The sequence below is a fragment of the Bufo gargarizans genome, chromosome 2 (genome assembly GCF_014858855.1).
Source record: "Bufo gargarizans isolate SCDJY-AF-19 chromosome 2, ASM1485885v1, whole genome shotgun sequence".
In the NCBI taxonomy this organism is placed as follows: domain Eukaryota; kingdom Metazoa; phylum Chordata; class Amphibia; order Anura; family Bufonidae; genus Bufo; species Bufo gargarizans.
The window spans coordinates 31,476,626-31,500,239 of record NC_058081.1 but is presented as its reverse complement, the minus strand read 5'-3'; the positions used below and the strand labels follow the sequence as shown (position 1 = coordinate 31,500,239).

Here is a 23,614-nt window from a genome sequence, read left to right as displayed (position 1 = left end):
CAGATTGGAACAGTTTCATTGGAGTCCAGGAGAAATGGGACTACTTAAAAGAGGCACTATTGAAGGCAACAGAAAATTGCATTAGGCTTGTCAGTAAAAGCAAAAAAAGGAAAAGACCACTGTGGTACTCAGCAGAAGTGGCCAAAATCATTAAAAACAAAAAGATAGCATTTAGGAATTATAAAAAAAAAAAAAAACGAGGATGACAGTCTAATTTACAAGATTAGGCAGAGAGAGGCCAAACAAGTTATAAGAGCTTCTAAAGCACAGGCAGAAGAGAAATTAGCTCAGTCAGGGAAAAAAGGCATTCTTCAGATACATAAATGAAAAAAAGGAAACTAAAACAAGGAATTACAAAATTAAAAACAAAAGAAGGAAGGTATATGGAAGAAGAAAAAGAACTAGCTGACTGCCTCAATGAATACTTCTGTTCAGTCTTTACGAAGGAAAATAAAGGAAAAGGACCTCAGTTAGGAAAGAAGACTAATGAATCTTTTGATGCATGTGTCTTTACAGAGGAAGAGGTTCTAAGTCAGCTGTCTAAAATCAATACAAATAAGTCACAGGGGCCTGATGGGATACACCCAAAGCTATTAAAAGAGCTCAGCGGTGAACTAGCAAAACCATTAACAGATTTATTTAACCAATCACTGGCAACAGGAGTCGTCCCAGAAGATTGGAAATTAGCAAATGTTGTGCCCATTCACAAGAAAGGTAGTAGGGAGGAATCGGGCAACTATAGGCCAGTAAGCCTGACATCAATAGTGGGGAAATTAATGGAAACCATACTTAAGGAGAGGATTGTGGAACATCTAAAATCCCATGGATTGAAAGATGAAAAACAGCATGGGTTTATTTCAGGGAGATCATGTCAAACTAATATTATTGATTTTTTTGATTGGGTGACTAAAACAATAGATGGCGGAGGTGCAGTAGACATTGCTTATCTAGACTTCAGTAAGGCTTTCGATACTGTCCCACACAGAAGGCTTATCAATAAATTGCAGTCTTTGGGCCTGGACTCCCATATTGTTGAATGGATTAGGCAGTGGCTAAGGGACAGGCAACAGAGGGTTGTAGTCAATGGAGTATATTCAGACCAAGGTCTTGTTACCAGTGGGGTACCTCAGGGATCTGTTCTGGGACCCATATTGTTTAATATCTTTATCAGCGAAATTGCAGAAGGCCTCGATGGTAAGGTGTGTCTTTTTGCTGATGACACAAAGATTTGTAACAGGGTTGATGTTCCTGGAGGGATACACCAAATGGAAAAGGATTTAGGAAAACTAGAGGAATGGTCAAAAATCTGGTAACTAAAATTTAATGTGGACGTAAAAACCCAAGAGCAGAATATAAAATCAGTGATACAGTCCTAACCTCAGTATCTGAGGAAAGGGATTTAGGGGTCATTATTTCAGAAGACTTAAAGGTAGGCAGACAATGTCATAGAGCAGCAGGAAATGCTAGTAGAGTGCTTGGGTGTATAGGGAGAGGAATTACCAGTAGAAAGTGGGAGGCGCTCATGCCGCTCTACAGAGCACTAGTGAGACCTCATTTGGAGTATTGTGCTCAGTACTTGAGACCATGTCTCCAGAAGGATATTGATACTTTGGAGAGAGTTCAGAGAAGAGCTACTAAACTGGTACATGGATTGCAGGATAAAACTTACCAGGAAAGATTAAAGGACCTTAACATGTATAGCTTGGAAGAAAGACGAGACAGAGGGGATATGATAGAAACTTTTAAATACATAAAGGGAATCAACAAGGTAAAAGGAGAGAATATTTAAAAGAAGAAAAACTGCTACAAGAGGACATCGTTTTAAATTAGCGGGGCAAAGGTTTAAAAGTAATATCAGGAAGTATTACTTTACTGAGAGAGTAGTGGATGCATGGAATAGCCTTCCTGCAGAAGTGGTAGCTGCAAATACAGTGGAGGAGTTTAAGCATGCATGGGATAGGCATAAGGCTATCCTTCATATAAGATAGGGCCAGGGGCTATTCATAGTACTTAGTATATTGGGCAGACTAGATGGGCCAAATGGTTCTTATCTGCCGACACATTCTATGTTTCTATGTTTCTATGTCTCCACTGAGGAAGGAGTAAGACCCCAATTATACTCCGAAACGCGTTTGGTCTTTTTCAAATATTTTCCAGTGTCTTTTGAAGAAGAAATCACAAGAATACTACCGGTAGTAAACATCTTTGACAAAGAACCGACTTAACATTGGGATCAAGTTTTTAAGAAATCGCTAAGAGCAGTCAGCTGTATAGAGCGAAGAGACGAAGGTATACTCGCGATAATATAGCGAGATTTGGATACAACTCTGCGATAAAGACGTCACAGATTTGTGTGAAAGGAGCGTGACACATATCAACAACAGGTGGCGGGTTAACGGACTGAGAGTCATGACTGCAAAATCGTGAGTACTATACCAACTCTCACCATCCAATATCGATTCGCAACAATATTCGAATTGAACATTGAGTGAGATATAAGTGCTGGCCTTAATTAAGAGGTCATATTGAATCTACTCTCCATCCGAAAGTATTGCTCTATTGGAGTTAGATTGCGAATATCTGTAAGATCTTGTATCGACATCATACTCCCCATCTGAAATATCCGCGAACCAAGCGGCCACATTAAGTTCACTCTCCATTCGAACTATCGCTGCAATATGGTCTGATTGTGAATACATGTAAGAACTGGGGAACCATTCAGCCATTGTGTACCCACATATTGAATATATTCATTTTTTTCATCCGAATTATTTTTTCATCCGAATTATTTTTCCATCCGAATTATCGCTCTATAAAGGTCTGATTGCGAACTTTTGTACTAATTTAGCAATTTTTCTAGCTTTCTTGTACCAGTACAAATTGATTTATTGTGACCAATCTGGATACTAGACCACACGCTTCAAGATTCAGATGGCTTAGTTTATTTTATTGCAATTTCTATAGTATTGGCCAATACTTATATTATATTTTATTATGTCTGCTATTAATGTTAATACATTTTAATCTGATACAAATATTCTGTGTGACCCATGTAAAATGTGAGTGTCGATCATTCCCTTTTTTTTATAGAATAAATTAAAATATCATCAAGATATACCACCACAAACCTACCCTCCAGATGATGAAAGATGTATTTGATGAAATGTTGAAAAACAGCAGGAGCATTGGTCAAATTCTCAAAATGACCTTCAGGGGTATTAAAGGCCATCTTCCTTTAGTCCACCTCCTTGATCCTTACCAGATTATATGTCCCACCCTCAAATCCAACTGGGATCAATGGAAGGGGATAGGGATCACGGACAGTAATGTGATTAAGCTCACGGAAGTCCAAACATGGCCTGAGAGTTCCGTCCTTTTTTTTAACAAAGAAGAACCGTGCAGCCACTGGTGATTTGGATGGTCGAATATGACCTTTAGCCAAACTCTCGGTGATATATTCTTGCATGGCTACTCTTTCGGGCTAAGAAAGATTATACAACCGAGACTTGGACAGCCTAGCTACGGGAATAAAGTTGACGGGGCAATCATACTCGTGATGTGTAAGGTAACTCCTGGTCTCCACTTTCAGAGAATACATCAGAAAAATATGAAATCAAATAAGGTGCTATTTTAGTGGTTACAACAGACAGCAATGTGCTAAGACAGTTGTCTATGCAAAAATCACTCCAATCAAGAATCTGTCTCACTTGCCAATCGATGGTAGAGTTATGTTTGGTTAACCACGATAAACCTAGCACCAGCGGAGCAGGCAGACCCTCCTGCATAAAACACAAAATGAATTGTTGATGAGAATCTCCCACCTTTGGGCGACTGTCCTGCACCATTTGTGACAAACACTTTTTGTGAGAATGGGGCGGAATCACTCGCAAACACCAAATTATTTTTGTCTAATGCGCTTGTTGTCAAACCATGCATTCGGATGAACTAGCCATCCACTAGGTTAACCCCTGCTCCACTGTCAATAAATACTTCAATTTCCACCGTTTTGGAGTCTAGCGCAAACTTGGGGAGGCATGAGAAATTGGGTACTACCGGTAAATGACAAAAGTATATTCTCATATTCCCCACCCACACTACCAAGAGTGAGAAGAGCACAAAACACATTAGTTTTTTTTTCACCTTGACGTTTAACATAAGGACATAAGTTAATAAAATGTCCCCTTTACCACAGAAAAAGCAGAGTCTTTTCTTAACCCTAATGTTTTTATCACCAGGTCCAGGAGTGACTTCCCCCAACTGCATTGGCTCATCATCAGACATGAGCCCAAAGTGTCAGAAGAGGCCACTTCCCCATATGATAGTGTGTACTGAGTAAGAGGAACTTTAGATCTTCTCCTCAGGCATCTATCGATATGTACAGACATGGCTGCTTCCAATGACTCTGGATATTTGTGAAATGCCAAGGCGTCCTTCAGGTTCTCAGATTACCCTTGACAGAATTGATTACGGAGGGCTGGATCATTCCACTCAGTATCAGTTGCCCATCTCTTAAATTCAGAGCAACAGGACTTTGCAGAACTCTCTCCCTGCCGTAATCCACGCAACTTAGACTCGGCCAGGGAGAACCGATCTGGGTCATCGTAGATAAGCCCCAGAGCTCTGAAAAATTAATCTACCAACCGGAGGGATTGTGATCCGCTTGGCAAAGAAAAAGCCCAAGACTGAATGTCACCTTTCAGTAACAAAATAATAATCCCCAGTCTTTGACTCTCGTCCCCCGAAGAATTAGGACATTGTCTAAAATATAGTTTGCACGACTCCCTGAACTGCATAAAGTTGTCACTTCCCCCGGAAAACCTATCCAGGAAAACGACCTTAGGTTCAGGGCAGACCTGGTTCCCGCTGCTGTAAGCCGCCACCTGTGGTCTCTGAAACTGCGAGACGGCCAAGCGGAGTTCAGCAACCTTCAAAGACAATCCCTGCATATGATCGACCAGTGCAGAAACAGTATCTATCGCTGCACTGACACAAACATAAATTATGGTTTTTAGGCGGTTGATAATGTCACGGGTAATGGGCAGGAGATAACACCAGATAATACACAGAAGGAATAGACCTGAGTCTAGGCCTCAAAGATAAGGGAGAGGGAAGGTGACCTCCTAGGAATCAGTAGACCTCTCCCTGACTCCTGCCAATATGAGTAGACCGGGAAGGTGGAAATACTCATACACCGTAAACTTAGCCCTGGAGACCCTTGAAGTCCCTAGGAGTGGTGGCAGGAAACTAGACTACTTGTTCCTCACCAGATGAAGGAAACCAGCGTCTCCCTGATGCCTAGACTACAAAACATACAAGCAAACAACATAATGCACTTACAGATGTACTAGGGTTAGCACTCCAGCTCTTAACTTAAATTTCTTAACTCATCGCGTTATCTTGAGACAAAAGCCATTTGCTTAGATTAGATAACACAACTCAGAAATCTCAGAAAACAGGAGTGTTAACTCTACTCCATCCATAGCTTAAAGAAGAATGGAGGAGCAGGAGATCCAAAGGAACAATACACCAGCTCAACCAACTCCAGCAGGAAATATCAACCGCATGGTATGCAGTGTGAATCAGAACTAAATAATGCCTCAGTAATGACCACAAGCTGCACCTGATAAGAGGTGTGGTCATTACCAAACAGCAACACGCAAGATGAAAACAGAGAGACTTTGAGATACCCTCACGTGCCGTCAGTCTCCCAGCTCTGTCATGGTAAGGACAGTTACAGTGGCAAGATGACATACAGGAGAAACTCGAAAAATTTGAATATTGTGCAAAAGTCCATTTATTTCAGTAATGCAAATTAAAATAAATTGCATTAATGCAGCTAAAAATTAGAATTTTGTGAAAAGGTTCAATATTTTAGGCTCAAAGTGTCACACTCTAGTCAGCTAATTAATCCATATCCCCTGAGCAAAGGGGACCTCAAAATTGTGACTTTGGAGTTTCATAAGCTATAAGCCATAATCATAATCATCCAAATTATAACAAATAAAGGCTTGACATATCTTCCTTTGCATGTACTGAGGCTATCTCATATATTAGTTTCACCTTTTAAGTTGCATTACTAAAATAAATGAACTTTGCACAATATAAAAATGTTTCGAGTTTTACCTGTAGCATGGAGTTGGCAGCAGCATCAGGAGACCACAGAGTGGCAAAGTGACATAGTGTGGAGGTGGCAGCAGCATTGGGAGACCACAGAGTGGTAATGTGACAAAGTGTTGAGGTAGCAGCATCAGGAGACCACAGAGTGGCAAGGTGACATAGTGTGGAGGTGGCTGGCAATATCAGTACCCGATGAAGATGGTGCGTGAAAGGAGGAGCACTTGGCTTTAGATGTGTGACATCAGGCGGGTGACAGCATCAAAATAGTAGCTGAGAACGGTAGCCAGAAGAAACCGGTCTCTTTTGTAAAAGTGTTGGTGTGGCACCATGAATGATCTAGTCTGATGCATCAGGCATTGGTGGATGGAAATCCTGGCTGATCCATGCCTGATTCATCTTGACAAAGGTCAGTCTCTACACAGGACAGCTTTTACAGGGCAAAACTCAGCCAGTTGCAGCCACAAATCCATTGTGGCTGCCCAGTATTATAGCGGATCTTCAATGACAGCTGGCAGGGTGCACTCCAAGTGTGCCACCACCTGCTGGTTCAGGTTCTTATCCAGGTCTAGCTGCGGGTGAGTAGTTTCTTCACTATGCGGGTGAAGAAAGCTGCTCACCATCAACTCTAGACTCAGGCTACTGCTGATAAAGCTGGTACTGCTCCTGCCATCCCCTTTTCCCCAGCAGCCATGGCAGTGAAATGTGAGCGCAGAAGGCCCCCAAGTCAGACCTCTCTATAGTAGTTAAGTTTGTCCTCCCTCTCAGCGGGTGTAAAAAAGGCCCCCATTTTGGACCAGTAGCGAGGGTCTAACATGGTGGAAAGCTAGTAGTCATCCCTCTGCCGAATAGTGACAATTCAGCCTTCACTACGCAAGCAAGTGAGCATGCATCGGGCCATTTGTGCAAGTGACTCGGAGGGACTCACTGCCTCCATCTCCACTGCATACTGAAATGGTGTGTCTGGGTCATCTTCCTCATCTTCCTCATCTCCCTCTTGCTCCTCTGGCTGCTCCTGCTCCTCTTCTCCTATCTCCTATGTAGAAAAACCACCCATTTCGCTACACATTGCTTGTGCTTCAATGTCCTCCTCCTCCAATTCAGCCCCTACAGGGCACAGGTGGCCGTGAGATGTAGGCACCATGTCTCCAGTCCCCTGACAGCCAGATTTACCAGCATATTTTCCAGGATATGAATCAGTGGAATGACGTTGTTCATTTCATAGTCCTGGCGACTGACAAACGTGGCCTCCTCAAAGGGCAGAAGCAAATGGCAGGTGTCACACATGAGCCGTCACTGGCTAACATCGAAGTTACACAGGGGAGTACCTCGGTCTACCTGTATCATAATGAAATTGTTTATAGCCTTTCCCTGTTCGTATAGTCAGTCCAACATATGGAGGGTGGAATTCCAACAGGTTGAAGCATTGCATAATAGCCTATGTTGGGGAATGCTGTTCTGCCTTTGTATTTCAAGGAAGGTGTGCTTGGTGGTGTTCGAGTGGCTGAAGGGCATGCAAAGTTTCCTGGACATTTTTAGCATGTCTTGCAGATGGGTGGAAGACTTCAGGAAACGCTTGACAACCAGATTGAACAAGTTCACCTTGTAGAGAGCATGGCTCATTCCACCTTAACGCAGCGCCGGCACCATGTTCTTCCCGCTGTCGGTCACCATAGTTCCGATTTTGGGTTGTCACAGAGAAAGCCAAGATTCAATTTCTTGATGAAGGACATGGAGCAGTTCCTCCCCTGTGTGACTCGTTCGCCCAGGCAAACTAGGTGCAGAACAGAGTGACACAGCCATGCCCTGCACATGTGGTATGCTGTGAATTGTCCCTGCAGTGGAGGATGAGGACAAGGTGGAGGATGCAGAGGCGGACATTGTCGGAGGACCAATGGCGTGAGAAAATAGATGTGGAAGCTGCGTCACCTGGCCAAGTTGCTGGTTTGGCTGGGCAGGAACCACATTTACCCAGTGGGCCGTAAAGGACATATAATATCCTTGACCGTAGTTAAAGCTCCACTTGTCGGCGCTGCCATGCACTTTGGCAGACACCATCAGGCTCGAGGACTGGCCCACCTTCTGTTCTACTTATGTGTGCAGGGCTGGTACTGCCTTTTTGGCAAAGAAATGACAGCTTGTGCTAAGAGATGGACTGCAGTACCAGCAACTTGGCCAGGAGCACGTTCAGCTTCTGTGCCGTTGGATGAGTGCACGCATACTGTTGTCTCTTGGCAATTGCTTTAGTGATTGATTGCTGACAGAATGATTGACTTGGAGGAAAAGGACCAGGAGCATCAGGACCAGGGCCGTTTCTTGGACCGGGCGGGCCGGGTGGCCGCCCGGGGTGCTGTCAGAAGGGGGGCGCTGGCAGGGCACAGCAGGAGATGAGTGCTGCGCTTCCACTATAGTCATCCATCTGTATCGCCATCCTCAAGACGGTGATACAAATGTCTGTGCTGCTGCAGGGGAGGGAGAGGTGTGTCCCCTCCCTGTTCTTCTGATCCTATCAGAGGCCGATGCAGGCGGTGCGATGACGTCATCACGCCGCCTGAGCCAGAGAGGGACACAGGCCGGAAGAGGCCTGCATCGCATACTTGAGGAGGTAATTATAATTTTTAATTTTTATATATATGTATGTATATATATATATATATATATATATATATATATGTACAAATTAAATTACAATAATGGCACATAAGGGGGGCTGCCGGAACTAAAGGGGGGCTGATGGCACATAAGGGGGCTACTGGCACAGACATAAGGGGGACTACTGGCACATAAGGGGGACTACTGGCACATGAGAGGAGGCTACTGGCACATGAGAGGAGGCTACTGGCACATAAGGGGGGCTACTGGCACAGACATAAGGGGCTACTGGCACATAGGGGGGCTGCTGGCACATAAGGGGGTAACTGGCACATAAGGGGGGCTACTGGCACATAAGGGGCTACTGGCACATAGAGGGGATGCTGGCACATAAGGGGGCTACTGGCACATGATAGAAGGCTACTGGCACATGATAGTAGGCTAATGGCACATAAGGGGGGCTACTGGCACATAAGGGGAGCTACTGGCACATAAGGGGGACTACTGGCACATAAGGGGACTACTGGCACATAAGGGGGCTACTGGCACAGACATAAGGGGACTACTGGCACAGACATAAGGGGACTACTGGCACATGAGAGGAGGCTACTGGCACATAAGGGGGGCTACTGGCACAGACATAAGGGGGGCTACTGGCACATAGGGGGGCTTCTGGCACATAAGGGGGTAACTGGCACATAAGGGGGGCTACTGGCACATAGAGGGGATGCTGGCACATAAGGGGGGCTACTGACACATAAGGGGAGCTACTGGCACATAAGGTGAGCTACTGGCACATAAGGGGGGGTACTGGCACAGAAGGGGGGCTGCTGGCACATAAGGGGGCTACTGGCACATGATAGGAGGCTACTGGCACATGATAGTAGGCTAATGGCACATAAAGGGGGCTACTGGCACATAAGGGGAGCTACTGACACATAAGGGGGACTACTGGCACATAAGGGGGCTACTGGCACATAAGGGGAGCTACTGGCACATAAGGGGACCACTGGAACATAAGGGGGCTACTGGCACATATGGGGGTTGCTGGCACATAGGTGGGGCTGCTGGCACATAAGGGTGGCTACTGTCACATAAGGGGAGCTGCTGGCACACAATGGGGTCTTCTGGCACATAAGGGGAGCTACTGGCACATAAGGGGAGCTACTGGCACATAGGAGGGGCTGTTGGCACATAAGGGGAGCTACTGGCACATCAAAGGAGCTACTGACACATAGGGGGGCTACTGGCACATAGGGGGGCTGCTGGCACATAAGGGGGGCTGCTGGCACATGATAGGAGGCTACTGGCACATAAGGGGGGCTACTGGCACATAAGGGGGGCTACTGGCACATAGGGGGAGCTACTGGCACATAGGGGGAGCTACTGGCACATAAGGGTGGCTACTAGCACATGATAGGGGGGCACTCTGGCTACTGGCACATGATGGTGGGGGGGCTCTTATTACTGGCGCATGATTGGGGGGCATCTATGGGGGCTCTTATTACTGGCACATGATTGGGGGCATCTATGGGGCACATCTTACTGGCACATGATTAGGAAGCATCTATGGGGCACATCTTACTGGCACATCTTACTATTTGGTGGCACGATAGGGGCATCTACTGAGGCTAAAAATAAGGGGTATTTTATATGGGGGCTCTGTATAGGGGCATTTTATACTGGGACACATTATGGTGGGTACTATGGGAAAGGGGAGAGAGGAGCACTATGGGGTCATCTACGGGGCACTGAGAAGGGGTATTTTATATTGGCACATTATGGGAACATTAGCTTAACTGGGGGCATTACAAGGGGGTATGTTTTGTACATTATAAGGAGAATTATTTCTAATGAGGGGGCATTATGGTGGGCTTTATTACTCCCCCATGGTATGACCCCCTAGTAGCAGCACCAGCCTCTCCCTGCTCTGCGACCCCTCTGCCCCTTCTCCAAATCCTTATTATGAAATATTTCTCATTAGGATAAAACACAACATTAGCTCCACCGAGCCCCCTAGCCAAGTGTTGAAGTGGCGCCCGAGATCCCCAAGGGCCAAGCCAAGTAATTGTAAGTTTTCATGTAGAGTATGTTTATGTCATACACATATAGCATACACTCTGCCTGCGACTTTTGGCAGTTTAAGCAGTAATTTATGATTTTCTTTTGCTCTCAATAAATCTTGTGTTAAGCATAAAAATAAAAAACAAAAATATATACAGTATATGGTGAGACGGTTGCAAGTACTCTTCTGATATCATTTCACCGAGCTGTTATCGGAAGGGGGGGGGGAGGTTTTTTTGACACTCGCCCTGAGAGAAATTTTACCTAGAAACTGCAATGATCAGGACCAGCAGATGATTGGAAGGACAAACAGCTTCCTTCGGCTGAGGTGGTGGAGCCTTGACTGCCTGACATTGGGGTGCGTGCCACTGGGTGATGCAGCAGTTGCTGTGGCTGGCTGGACCACCACATTGGAGTAACGAATCTCCCAGGCCACTTTATAATAATGGTACAAACGCAAAAACACAAATGCAATCGCACTCTGCAACCAGCACTCTGCCCTGCCTTTATGCTGGATGTTGAATAAGGCATTGGTGTACATTTTGGCCAAAGCGTAATAAGCCACTCACCACGTCAAGGTCGCCTTCATGAGTGGTCCCTAACACTAGTTCCTACCTGTTATGGGCCATGACAGCCACACAAAGTTTTTGCGTTTGTATCTGTATTTCGCCATAGCAATCTGCACCTGCAAACGGTTGTGCGGGCTGAATCCCCCATATTTTCACTTTATAATAATGCTGCATATGTTAACGCAGGGCTGTGGTGCCAATATTGGCACAATCGCCACGCTTCACCCTCTGCCCACAGATTCGACAAATGGCCATGTTCACCTCATCCGGTGGTTTAACAAAAAACTGCCACACCACCGAGTAGATGATTTTACCCCCAACACTCTGCACTGACTGACTGCTACCTCCACTGCTTCCGTGAACCCCTGCACCACAACTATCCAGGCCAGTAGGCTCCTGCGAAGCGGGTGGTCTACCCGGACATGTTTGGCTCCTGACCTCCCACTGTTGCCACCCTGCTGACTCCCAGCCACGCTACCGACATGCTGGCACCACAGATGCTTTACGGGCTAGCTGCCACCCTCTTCTCTTGATAATAATGAAGCCCCTTCATTACCCGGCTCCCAATTCCGACTGGCTAAATCATCATCGAGTACTGTCTGCTTGTCACTGATGTCCTCGCCAACGGTCTCTGAGCCAGGAGCCTGACCGCTCGCAACACCAGCTACCATGCCACTCATCTCATCACTATTTTCCCGCCAAGCGGAGGGGGCGGTGGATATCTCCTCCAGATCTTGGCTGGGCAGTAGCTGCTAACTGTCTTCTAGTAGCTCATCCACGCTGTATAGTGGAGCTGAGCTTACAGCATATAGTACTTCTCTGGCTAAGGGAACAGAAAAGGACAGAGGCAGGTTGAGGACAGGTGAGGGCATAGGGCCTGCTCCTGAGCCATGCTAACTAAGGCTACTTTCACACTTGCGCTTGATCGGATCCGTTCTGAACGGATCCGATCATATTAATGCAGACGGAGGCTCTGTTCAGTACGGATCCGTCTGCATTAATAACTTTGAAAAAATTCTAAGTGTGAAAGCAGCCTGAGCGGATCCGTTCAGACTTTCAATGTAAAGTCAATGGGGGACGGATCCGCCTGAAGATTGAGCCATATGGTGACATCTTCAAGCGGATCCGTTCCCATTGACTTACATTGTAAGTCTGAACGGATCCGCTCGCCTCCGCACGGCCAGGCGGACAGCTGAACGCTGCAAGCAGCGTTCAGCTGTCCGCCTGTCCGTGCGGAGGCAAGCGGAGCGGAGGCTGAACGCCGCCAGACTGATGCAGTCTGAGCGGATCCGCTCCATTCAGACTGCATCAGGGCTGGACGGAGGCGTTCTGCTCCGCTCGTGAGCTCCTTCAAACGGAGCTCACGAACGGACCCATGAACGCTAGTGTGAAAGTAGCCTAAGGGTTGTGTCTGACGAACCCACCGACTCTTGGCTGGGGGTGTCTGATGTCACCGCGATGAAGTCAAAGATCGAGTCAACCATTCATTAACCTCTGGGTTGCTGGTCAAGACACGACCACTAGCTGACACTGGGAGCTCAGGCCTCTCGAATTGACTGCTGCTGCCACGCCCCCTTACTCTGCTGTGACCTGTGGCTGCACCAGAAACATTTAGGCCTCTGCTACTCCCCTGTGCAGGGCCTGGCACTTCTCTGCCTGACATCAAATAAGTAAATAGGAAATTAATACATGCCAAAAAAGGATATAATTTTCTCACTTCACCACACAACGGCTTATAAGCCCATTCTTTTCCCACTAACACACACCAGAAAAGGCTTTAATTTGGCGGAAACAGGTGTATAACACCCTTCAATCAGGATTAGGCAGAAACGAGTATATGGCTACCCTCAATCAGGATTTTGTGGAAGAAGGTATATAGCACCCCTCAATCAGTATTTGGCAGAAACAGTTATATAGCACCCCTCAATCAGTATTTGGTGGAAACTGGTATATAGCACCCTCAATCCGTTTTTGGCGGAAATAGATATATGGCACCCCTCAATCAGGATATTGTGGAAGCAGGTGTATCACAGCCCTCAATCAGTATTTGGTGGAAGAAGGTATATAGCAATAGCACCACTCAATCAGTATTTGGCAGAAACAGGTATATAGCACCCCTTAATCAGTATTTGGCGGAAATAGGTATATGGCACCCCTCAATCAGTATTTGGCGGAAACAGGTATATATCACCCCTTAATCAGTATTTGGCGGAAACAGGTATATATCACCCCTTAAACAGTATTTGGCGGAAACAGGTATATGGCACCCCTCAATCAGTATTTTGTAGAAGCAGGTGTTTCGCAGCCCTCAATCAGTATTTGGCGGAAACAGGTATATAGCACCCGTCAATCAGGATTTTGTGGAAGAAGGTATATTGTAGCCCTCAAGCTGTTTTTTTGGGGGCAACAGGTATATCACTCCCATTGCAATTAGTTACTCCAATAGCGTTTGTCCCTCTATCACAGCAGAACAGCACCCAACTGCTACACAATACAAATACACTATAATTTAATTTCTATGTTAGAAAGTATATTATAAGTATATCACACCCATCTATATCACACCTTAGAAGGACTTTTGCGGCCCTATTATCTAGCGTTTGGTGTCCCTAACTGTCCCTGCTCCAAAATGCAACCTCTCCCTACACTGGCAAAACACATAATGTAAAATGGCTGCCAGATTGGGCTCTATTATAGGGTTGGGGGTATGTCCATGTGCTGAAATGTCTCAATTGGCTGTCCTGTCCCACCTGATGGATGTATTATGGGTCAAAGTTCAGCGCTATGCAAACTAATATGGCGAGTGCAAATATCGCCATACGTTCGCATGTTCGGTGAATCCCGAATGCGTAACGTTCACCGCGAAATGACCGCCGGGTGAACCGCAAGGCCATCTCTAGTCCTGATGACATCATGAAATTTGGGACTGGCCTGACCATGTTAGTTCATTATCTTTAATGGAGTTGGTTTAGAACAGTGGAGATGAGGAAAGTCACAGCACTCCAAAAGCTTGTTCAGTGTTCTTTAATTCACCAAAGGTTCAGCAGCAACGTTTCGACAACAGTCTTTATCAAGCTAGATGTAGCTTGATAAAGACTGTTGTCAAAACGTTGCTGCTGAACCTTTGGTGAATTAAAGAACACTGAACAAGCTTTTGGAGTGCTGTGACTTTCCTCATCTCCACTGGTAATTTTGGGGTCTCTGAGGCCGAGACCTGCCGTCACGAGCACCGCCGCAAAGCCCCTTGAACTATTCAAGTAAGTGGTGCTGTCCTACCATCCATGTTGGTTTAGAACACCCATTATCAAATAGTATTTTAGGACATTTTGAGTTAATATAGGGACCTTCATCAATTAGCCAACGTGGAAGGTAGCTATTTAGAACATATTTCTCTCTCTCACTAGTCCATGCAGCCTATTGATCTTAATTAGCACCATGCAATAATTCATTCCCCCGGGTGAATGAATTATTGCACTAGCTGACAAATTCCACCACAGATTACATCTGATCAGTGTGGGTCCCAGAAACAAGATACTCTGTGATTCTCCTATTTTTGGGGAGTCATCCAACAAAAAGCTATTGTTTAAAGCTCAGAACCCCTTTAGTGGCAACCAACAATTTATATGGTTGAAGTGTAAAAAAAGACAAGGAAAGTTACCACGTAGTTGAAATGGCTGATCTGGTTTTGAACGGCATTGTCATTGTTCCGGATAATAAAGTTGATTATTGCATTCTCTCCTGGTTTCAATTCCCCTCCTATTACACTGAGATATAAGTAGTTGCCACCAGTGGATCTGTAGGCAGAGGCCACCATGGTGGCAGAAGCTTGCTTTTCCTTGGGTATCTTTTCATCTAATGTTGATACCTAGAAGGAGAGAGAAGACATAGACATCTACAATACAGTAGTAATAGAGTGCTTACTGTCTAATATAAAATATTCATAGTCACTAGCAGTATACAGAATTGGTTCATCTAAAGCTCTGTTGCACATAGCAGCCAAACTTACATGTGAAGAGAACTTAAATGCATCGAATCAACACTGTAGAACCATTAGGCTTTCCATCCATTAAAATGATATTCCAGAAATGTTATATTAATGGCGTATCCTCAGGGTAGGCCATCAATACCTGATCAGTGGCAATCAGCTGCTCCTAAGTAGTTTTGAGCTGATTTCTGCATTAACCACCTTTATCTACTACATGGTTGGTGAATCTGTGTAGTTCTGATGCCAACCTCCAGAGCCTGAGCTACTCTGGAACAGTTGATTGGCAGGGGCGTCAATCAGAAGATAAGTGATCAATTTTAAAATCCTGAAATTTAACACCTCCACTAAGTACATATTACTAATGCAAGCTCATAATTTTCAAACATTCATGATTAGTATATTCCAAATGCAGACATGTACAAACATAGAAATATTACTGTTATCTGCAGCAGGTTCATGTCTGGGCGAGTGTTCAGAGTCAGCCGAGCGGTTCCATCTTCCAGAGTTGTTCCTCTGACATTTCCTGATTCTGCTACAACAGGGACACGATGAGCCGGAGACCCATCAGGATAAGTGACAAATACCTGAAATGAGACTCTTGTAAAAATTTATAAATAAAAAATAAGATAATGCCCCCAGCCTATATAATCCTGTTATCTTTTTAATCTATCTAAGGCCAAAAAGAATATGTTCTCATGTAAAAAAAAAATAATTTGCATTTTTATGCAGTTTTTCTAAGCAGAAAATGAAGGTGCTAGAAAAAAAAACTACAATATGATAAAAGAACACTAAAACAATAATAATATAATCAAACATGAAATCAGTGCACTTACCTTAAGATCGAATGGCATTCCGGGCTTGAAATACTTGGATGTTTTTGTGTAGAGAATTTTATAGGGAGATTCCACAATGAAGATGTTATTCAGCTCATATTCTGCCATATCACTGCCTGTAAGAGAAGGAGCCGTGCATTATACTGTATTTACATGGCTATGATTAAAGGGGTTGTCCCATCAAAAATATTCTACACTTTCCAAACCTGCAGCCGGATCTGAAGACTTTGGCAATTAACATAGTAACATAGTTTAGAAGGCCAAAAAAAGCCCTCTGTCCATCCAGTTCGGCCTGTCATCCTGCAAGTTGATCCAGAGGAAGGCAAAAAAAAAACTGTGAGGTAGAAGACAATTTTCCCCACTTGAGGGGAATAAAAAATTCCTTCCCGACTCCAATCAGACATCAGAATAACTCCCTGAACCAATTCTCTAGTAGCTATAGTCTGTAATATTATTACGCTCCAGAAATACATCCAGGCCCCTCTTGGATTCCTTTATTGTACTCACCATCACCACCTCCTCAGGCAGAGAGCTCCATAGTCTCACTGCTCTTACCGTAAAGAATCCTCTTCTATGTTTGTGTACAAACCTTCTTTCCTCCAGACACAGAGGATGTCCTCTTGTCACAGTCATAGTCCTGGGGATAAATAGATGATGGGGGCGATCTCTGTACCTGTCTCTCTGTCCCTGATATATTCATAGTTGTTAGATCTCCCCTCAGTTGTCTTTTTTCTAAAGTGAATAACCCTAATTTAATAATCTTTCGGGGTACTGTAATTCCCTCATTTCCGTAATTACTTTAGTTGCACTTCTCTGTACCCTCTCCAGCTCTTCTATGTCTGCTTTATTCACAGGAGCCCAGAACTGTATACAGTACCCCATGTGTGGTCTGACTAGTGTTTTGTAAAGTGGTAGGACTATGTTCTCATCACGGGCATCAATGCCCCTTTTGATGCAACCCATTATCTTATTGACCTTGGCAGCAGCTGCCTGACACTGGTTTTTGCAGCTTAGTTTGCTGTTCACTAAAATTAAATGTTATAAAAAAAAAAAAAAGTATAGTTGAGTTATTACATAAAATGTGTTAGTATAGAGCCACCTGCTGTTTGTTCTTTTCTGGTTGAGAATTTGGTTTAGAGATTGGGAGGGGGCGGGGGTGAGGCACCATTTCAATTTTCTCCTCAGGCAGCCAATAGGCTAGGTGCACCCCTGAGCCTCCTTGGTATATACAGACCCAGTGCTGTAGGTCCAGCTCGTGGTAATGCAGCTTGACTCTAACTTTGATAAGAAGACACCAGGTTGAGCAGGTTTAGCGCAGCTGCCTGTAGGCTAGCAGAGACGAGGAGGATGTGAGTTTAAGACACCTGCGCTAAACCTGCTCAACCTGGTGTCTTCTTATCAAAGTTAGAGTCAAGCTGCATTACCACGAGCCAATAATTGTTCAGATTATCGGGAGCCAATAATTATCCAGATTATATGCGAATAGTCGTTCCCAACAATCTGCCCGTTTAAATGTGTTTACGGTAAATCCTGTCGTTCGTTCAGGCACCACCGATCATAGTTTCTGGGCAGTAGGTTGTGTGGTCTAAACAGCAATTTGCTGAGGACAAGCGATGACAATAGTGATCCCTCGTCCTCATACAGTGGAGGTGATCGCTGCATGTAAATGCACGGTCTCCTTCACTGAACGAGCAGACGACTGTCGTAAAGGAACATTTCCTTCCCAACAATCGGCTGCAGAATCGTCCCGTGAAAATCCACCATTAGTTTGAGTTCAGTTTGACCTTGCTGTTACTGTTATCAATGGTGATGTTGCTGGGGGGGGGTTTGGTAGCTGGTGAATGTGCTGGTGCTGGCAGAGGGGGGCAGATAGTGCTGGGCACAGGGATGGTGATGGGCGGTTTGGGAGTGAGTTATATGGTATGTTCAGGGTAAGCCCTTTAATTTCCCATCCTACATAGGCTACCAGCTGACTTGAGCAGCCAATGGCTGTTGGGGCATTAAAGTAGGTAATTTATATTTTATAAATTGGGGGCATAATTGGTAAGGGTCGAGGAGTCCACATATACAGGGAGTGCAGAATTTTTAGGCAAATGAGTATTTTGACCACATCATCCTCTTTATGCATGTTGTCTTACTCCAAGCTGTATAGGCTCGAAAGCCTACTACCAATTAAGCATATTAGGTGATGTGCATCTCTGTAATGAGAAGGGGTGTGGTCTAATGACATCAACACCCTATATCAGGTGTGCATAATTATTAGGCAACTTCCTTTCCTTTCAATGGGTCAAAAGAAGGACTTGACAGGCTCAGAAAAGTCAAAAATAGTGAGATATCTTGCAGAGGGATGCAGCACTCTTAAAATTGCAAAGCTTCTGAAGCGTGATCATCGAACAATCAAGCGTTTCATTCAAAATATTCAACAGGGTCGCAAGAAGCGTGTGGAAAAACCAAGGCGCAAAATAACTGCCCATGAACTGAGAGAAGTCAAGCGTGCAGCTGCCAAGATGCCACTTGCCACCAGTTTGGCCATATTTCAGAGCTGCAACATCACTGGAGTGCCCAAAAGCACAAGGTGTGCAATACTCAGAGACATGGCCAAGGTAAGAAAGGCTGAAAGATGACCACCACTGAACAAGACACACAAGCTGAAACGTCAAGACTGGGCCAAGAAATATCTCAAGACTGATTTTTCTAAGGTTTTATGGACTGATGAAATGAGAGTGAGTCTTGATGGGCCAGATGGATGGGCCCGTGGCTGGATTGGTAAAGAGCAGAGAGCTCCAGTCCGACTCAGACGCCAGCAAGGTGGAGGTGGAGTACTGGTTTGGACTGGTATCATCAAAGATGAGCTTGTGGGGCCTTTTCGGGTTGAGAATGGAGTCAAGCTCAACTCCCAGTCCTACTGCCAGTTTCTGGAAGACACCTTCTTCAAGCAGTGGTACAGGAAGAAGTCTGCATCCTTCAAGAAAAACATGATTTTCATGCAGGACAATGCTCCATCACACGCGTCCAAGTACTCCACAGCGTGGCTGGCAAGAAAGGGTATAAAAGAAGAAAATCTAATGACATGGCCTCCTTGTTCACCTGATCTGAACCCCATTGAGAACCTGTGGTCCATCATCAAATGTGAGATTTACAAGGAGGGAAAACAGTACACCTCTCTGAACAGTGTCTGGGAGGCTGTGGTTGCTGCTGCACGCAATGTTGATGGTGAACAGATCAAAACACTGACAGAATCCATGGATGGCAGGCTTTTGAGTGTCCTTGCAAAGAAAGGTGGCTATATTGGTCACTGATTTGTTTTTGTTTTGTTTTTGAATGTCAGAAATGTATATTTGTGAATGTTGAGATATTATATTGGTTTCACTGGTAAAAATAAATAATTGAAATGGGTATATATTTGTTTTTTGTTAAGTTGCCTAATAATTATGCACAGTAATAGTCACCTGCACACACAGATATCCCCCTAAAATAGCTAAAACTAAAAACAAACTAAAAACTACTTCCAAAAATATTCAGCTTTGATATTAATGAGTTTTTTGGGTTCATTGAGAACATGGTTGTTGTTCAATAATAAAATTAATCCTCAAAAATACAACTTGCCTAATAATTCTGCACTCCCTGTAGTGTAGATCAGTGATGGTCAGTTCGCAGTGTTCGCCAGCGAACACATGCGAGCTTCCATCTTTAGTAAGGTAGACTCACCCATCCGGCATTGCACAGGTAAGCCCTTACCTGTGTTGGGAGCCGGTCTGAAATCAAATGCAGTCACCGGGAGCAGGCAGTTCCGAGAACAACCCGATGAAGGCCCCCGGCGGCTGTTCTCGGAACTGCCTTCTCCCGGTGGCCGCATTTGATTTCAGACCGGCTCCCGGCACAGGTAAGGCTTACCTGTGCATCGCCGGACGGGTGAGTCTACCTTACTAAAGATGGCAGCCCGCATGTGTTCGCTGGCGAACACTGCGAACTGACCATCACTGGTGTAGATGCTATGGGTTTTTGTAGTGATCAGCAGCAGCCTGTAGACTGTGTACTGCAACACATTCAAAGATATAATGGGGAGGGGGTACATCTAAAGTTTCCCCTAGGGCCCATAGAACTCTAGTTACACTACACATACATGTGCCAGCCAGGGCATGATTATGGGATAAGTAAAAGTGCCACCATCCTATCCCACCTAACCGTACATCATGAAGGAAGCTGTGATACCATTTAGGAGCTCACTGAACTGAATTTTATGTCAGTGGACTTCGATCCAGTAACTTCGATTAGTAACAAAGGTGAATTTCATCACGTTTTGGGGTAACAAATAAATTTTTCTTGAAATGGTGGTAAAAAAAATCCATCCATTTGATCGCTGAGAGGCCGTTGTGGTCATCTTGATGAAAGAAAATGCGCCAAATCTCATGCACTCTGACCTGTGACATCGCCACGTCATCATGCTGGCCGGGCATGGTGATGTCATCAGTGATGATGTCACTGCGCCCACCCAGTGTGATGACATTCTATCGTTATTACGTCAGTGGGAATGAGATTTAACGCCTTTTCTTCAATCAAGAGGGTCACGACGGCCTCTCCACGATCAACTGGATGAGGTCAGCATTGAATGTGGCATCTGAGGGGTTCAATGATGGGGGGGCGGCACGATTGCTATTCCCCGTCATTGTGCCCGCTTAATACAATGTACTTTGTAACAAATTGAATTTCTTCTCCAAGTTTGGCGAGGCTGCCGAATCAATTTTTTAAAAACTTTGCTCATCACTACCAGATACATCTGATACTGTAGTAATAAATACTTAGAGTTATACAACTTGCCATGTACACACCATGTAGGTAAAACCTTTTGGAAAAAATGAGTTTGATCTGTCCACCCTGTTCTTTTGAAGCCCACTTGTTTCTAGCTCAGAAATGTAATATAATGTGCAAAAGACCAGAAAAAGAAGAGTGAGCAAAGATGGGGGCAGATTTTGAGCTTTCTTGGAAATATTTGATCATTTGGCACAGAGATTAACTAGTCGGTTCATAACTTAACGTTTATACATTTAGTATAGCTGTCTTTAGCAGCTGTTACAAGCAGGAAAAGTACATGTCTTTCATACCCCACTGGATCAATTTTTCTGTGGCAGCAATGAGGCACCACCAAGCAACAAGGCCACTCCACCTCCTCCATGGACGCTCGCCTGTCCACAACAGCAGCAGGGCACATTGTCACTCCCGCTCCCCCTCCTTTCTCTCACATGTGTCAAGTCAAGCATTGCCATGCCATATTGAAGGTGATCAACCTGGGCAAGAGTAGCCACACAGGCAAGCAGTTGCTAAAGTACATCAAGCAGCAAACATCACATTGGCTGTTACTCTTCTGACTCCAACTGGCCAAGGTGGTCAGCAACAAGAGCCACAATGTTGTGTCACGCGCCAGACCTCCTCAGCAGGGAGCACGTGTTGTCTCAAGGTCAGGCAGCTGCAGCTCATTTGAGGCGCCTGTTGGGGGCTGAATCCTTTCAAAGAGACCACAAAGTTTGTCAGCAGGGACAATTGTGGCATGGACAATGTCATCCCCCTCATATTTATCTCAGAACAAACGATTACAGAAGAAGAACAGCTAACACATCTTGCTGTCCGCCCTGTAGCAGTTGCTGACCCACAAGGAGAAATTCTCATAATGGTGGAGGATAGAGGATGAAAAATTGCCACTGGAGAAGGAATCAGAGGTGGAGAAGCAGGAGGATGATGATGACGATAGCACCTACCAGTACACCCAATTGCCTCAGTGGGGAGGGGAGCCGGAAAGAACTGGCTTAAAGAGCATGTTAGCCAGAATGGCGAGCTGTATGCTCGCTTGCTTAAGCACTGACAGGTGTACAAGTGTATCGTTGACATCAAGCAGTCTGATGATTACTGGATAGCCATGCTTTTAGACCATCGCTACTAAAGAAAAATGAGGGAATGTGAGGCCAAATTATTTTATGAAAACTTTTTTTTTTTCTCTGCTGTGTGTTGCCTTTTAAACCCATTTTTTTCTCTGCTTGATATAGGGAAGTGGTCTGGGCAACCAGGTGCTATAAATTGAACCACTAATCTCTCTCCAGAGCTTGCTCTTCCCGAGGCTTGCTCTACTAAGTGGGCTTCTTATTAAGTGGAGTTAAAGAAAAGGGGTTTAAGACAAGGAGAAGGAAACTAAGGTTGGATAGAATTTCATTGTGTGTTGTTGGCTTAATCCTAGGTAGTCCTTCAACTACAGCAGACAGGGTCTAATTCCAAATCCTATTTACTGTTTTACTTTTTTACTGTTATAATCCCCATTTAGTATGTGTTGCACAATTGACAGCGCAGTCCAGTGCACATCTTGCATGATGTATGCAGTCCTGGAACAGCCGTTCGAGGGTGTATATCTTTGTTCAAGATGTGAGCAAATTTCCCGTTTGGAATCGCAAATCAAGTCTCTAAACGGGCAAGTTTCAACAATGAGAGGCATTGACAATTTGCAAAAGAGTTTGCTTCTCACCGAGCAAGCACTCTTTGGGGTAGATGAGGGGGAGGGTGACAGAGAGGAGTCTGAGGAAAGTGAGGTAGCTAGCTGGGTAACAGTTAGAAAGCGGGGTAGAGGGAAGAGTGCCAGGGAGGCTAGCCCTGATCTGACACACCCAAACAAGTTTGCACGTTTGGCAGATGAGGGGGATGTCAGTCCAGGGACGGCACTGCTGCAGCCGGACACTTCCTCTGCCAGTCAGGGGAATGTCAGCTCCAGTAAGCAGGGAACCAGGAGAGGCCAGACAGGTGCTGGTAGTGGGAGACATTATTAGGGGAACAGATAGGGAAATCTGTCACAAAGACCGTGATCGCCGAACAGTGTGCTGTCTTCCTGGCGCTAGAGTTCGACACATCTTGGATCGGGTTGACAGATTACTGGGAGGGGCTGGAGAAGATCCAGTGGTCATGGTCCATATCGGAACCAATGACAAAGTTAGGGGTAGGTGGGGAGTCCTTAAAAATGATTTCAGGGATTTAGGTCAAAAGCTTAGGGCAAGAACCTCAAAGGTAGTATTTTCCGAAATACTACCTGTACCACGGGCCACACAAGAAAGGCAGCGGGAGATTAGGGAGATTAACAAGTGGCTCAAGAACTGGTGTAGGAAGGAGGGGTTTGGGTTCTTTGAGAACTGGGGCGACTTCTCTACCGGCTACAGGTTCTATCGTAGGGACAGGTTGCACCTCAATGGGGAAGGGGCAGCTGTGTTGGGGAGAAAGATGGCTAGAAGGTTGGAGGAGTGTTTAAACTAGGGACTGGGGGAGGGAAATTACATTATAGGAGGGGAAGATAGTGCGGATAGAGACCGGGGGCAAGGTAGTGGTACTGGGGGAGGAATGGAAGGAGGGACTAGAACAGTTCAGAAGGAAAGGTGTAGGGTAAAAAATATACATAAACCTCTCAAATGTATGTATACTAATGCAGA

General features: G+C 45.1%; 1 protein-coding gene across 1 annotated transcript in view; it reads right to left on the bottom strand.

Moving 5' to 3' along the window:
* Nucleotides 1–23,614, bottom strand: part of LOC122925556 (venom factor-like) — a 482,939-nt gene that overhangs the window by 293,870 nt on the left and 165,455 nt on the right. Inside the window, exons 20-22 of the mRNA XM_044276914.1 lie at nt 16,158–16,273; nt 15,762–15,908; nt 14,998–15,204 (exon numbers count right to left, since the gene is read on the bottom strand). Of these exons, the coding sequence (XP_044132849.1) occupies nt 14,998–15,204; nt 15,762–15,908; nt 16,158–16,273 (470 nt within the window). The remainder of the gene's footprint in view (nt 1–14,997; nt 15,205–15,761; nt 15,909–16,157; nt 16,274–23,614) is intronic.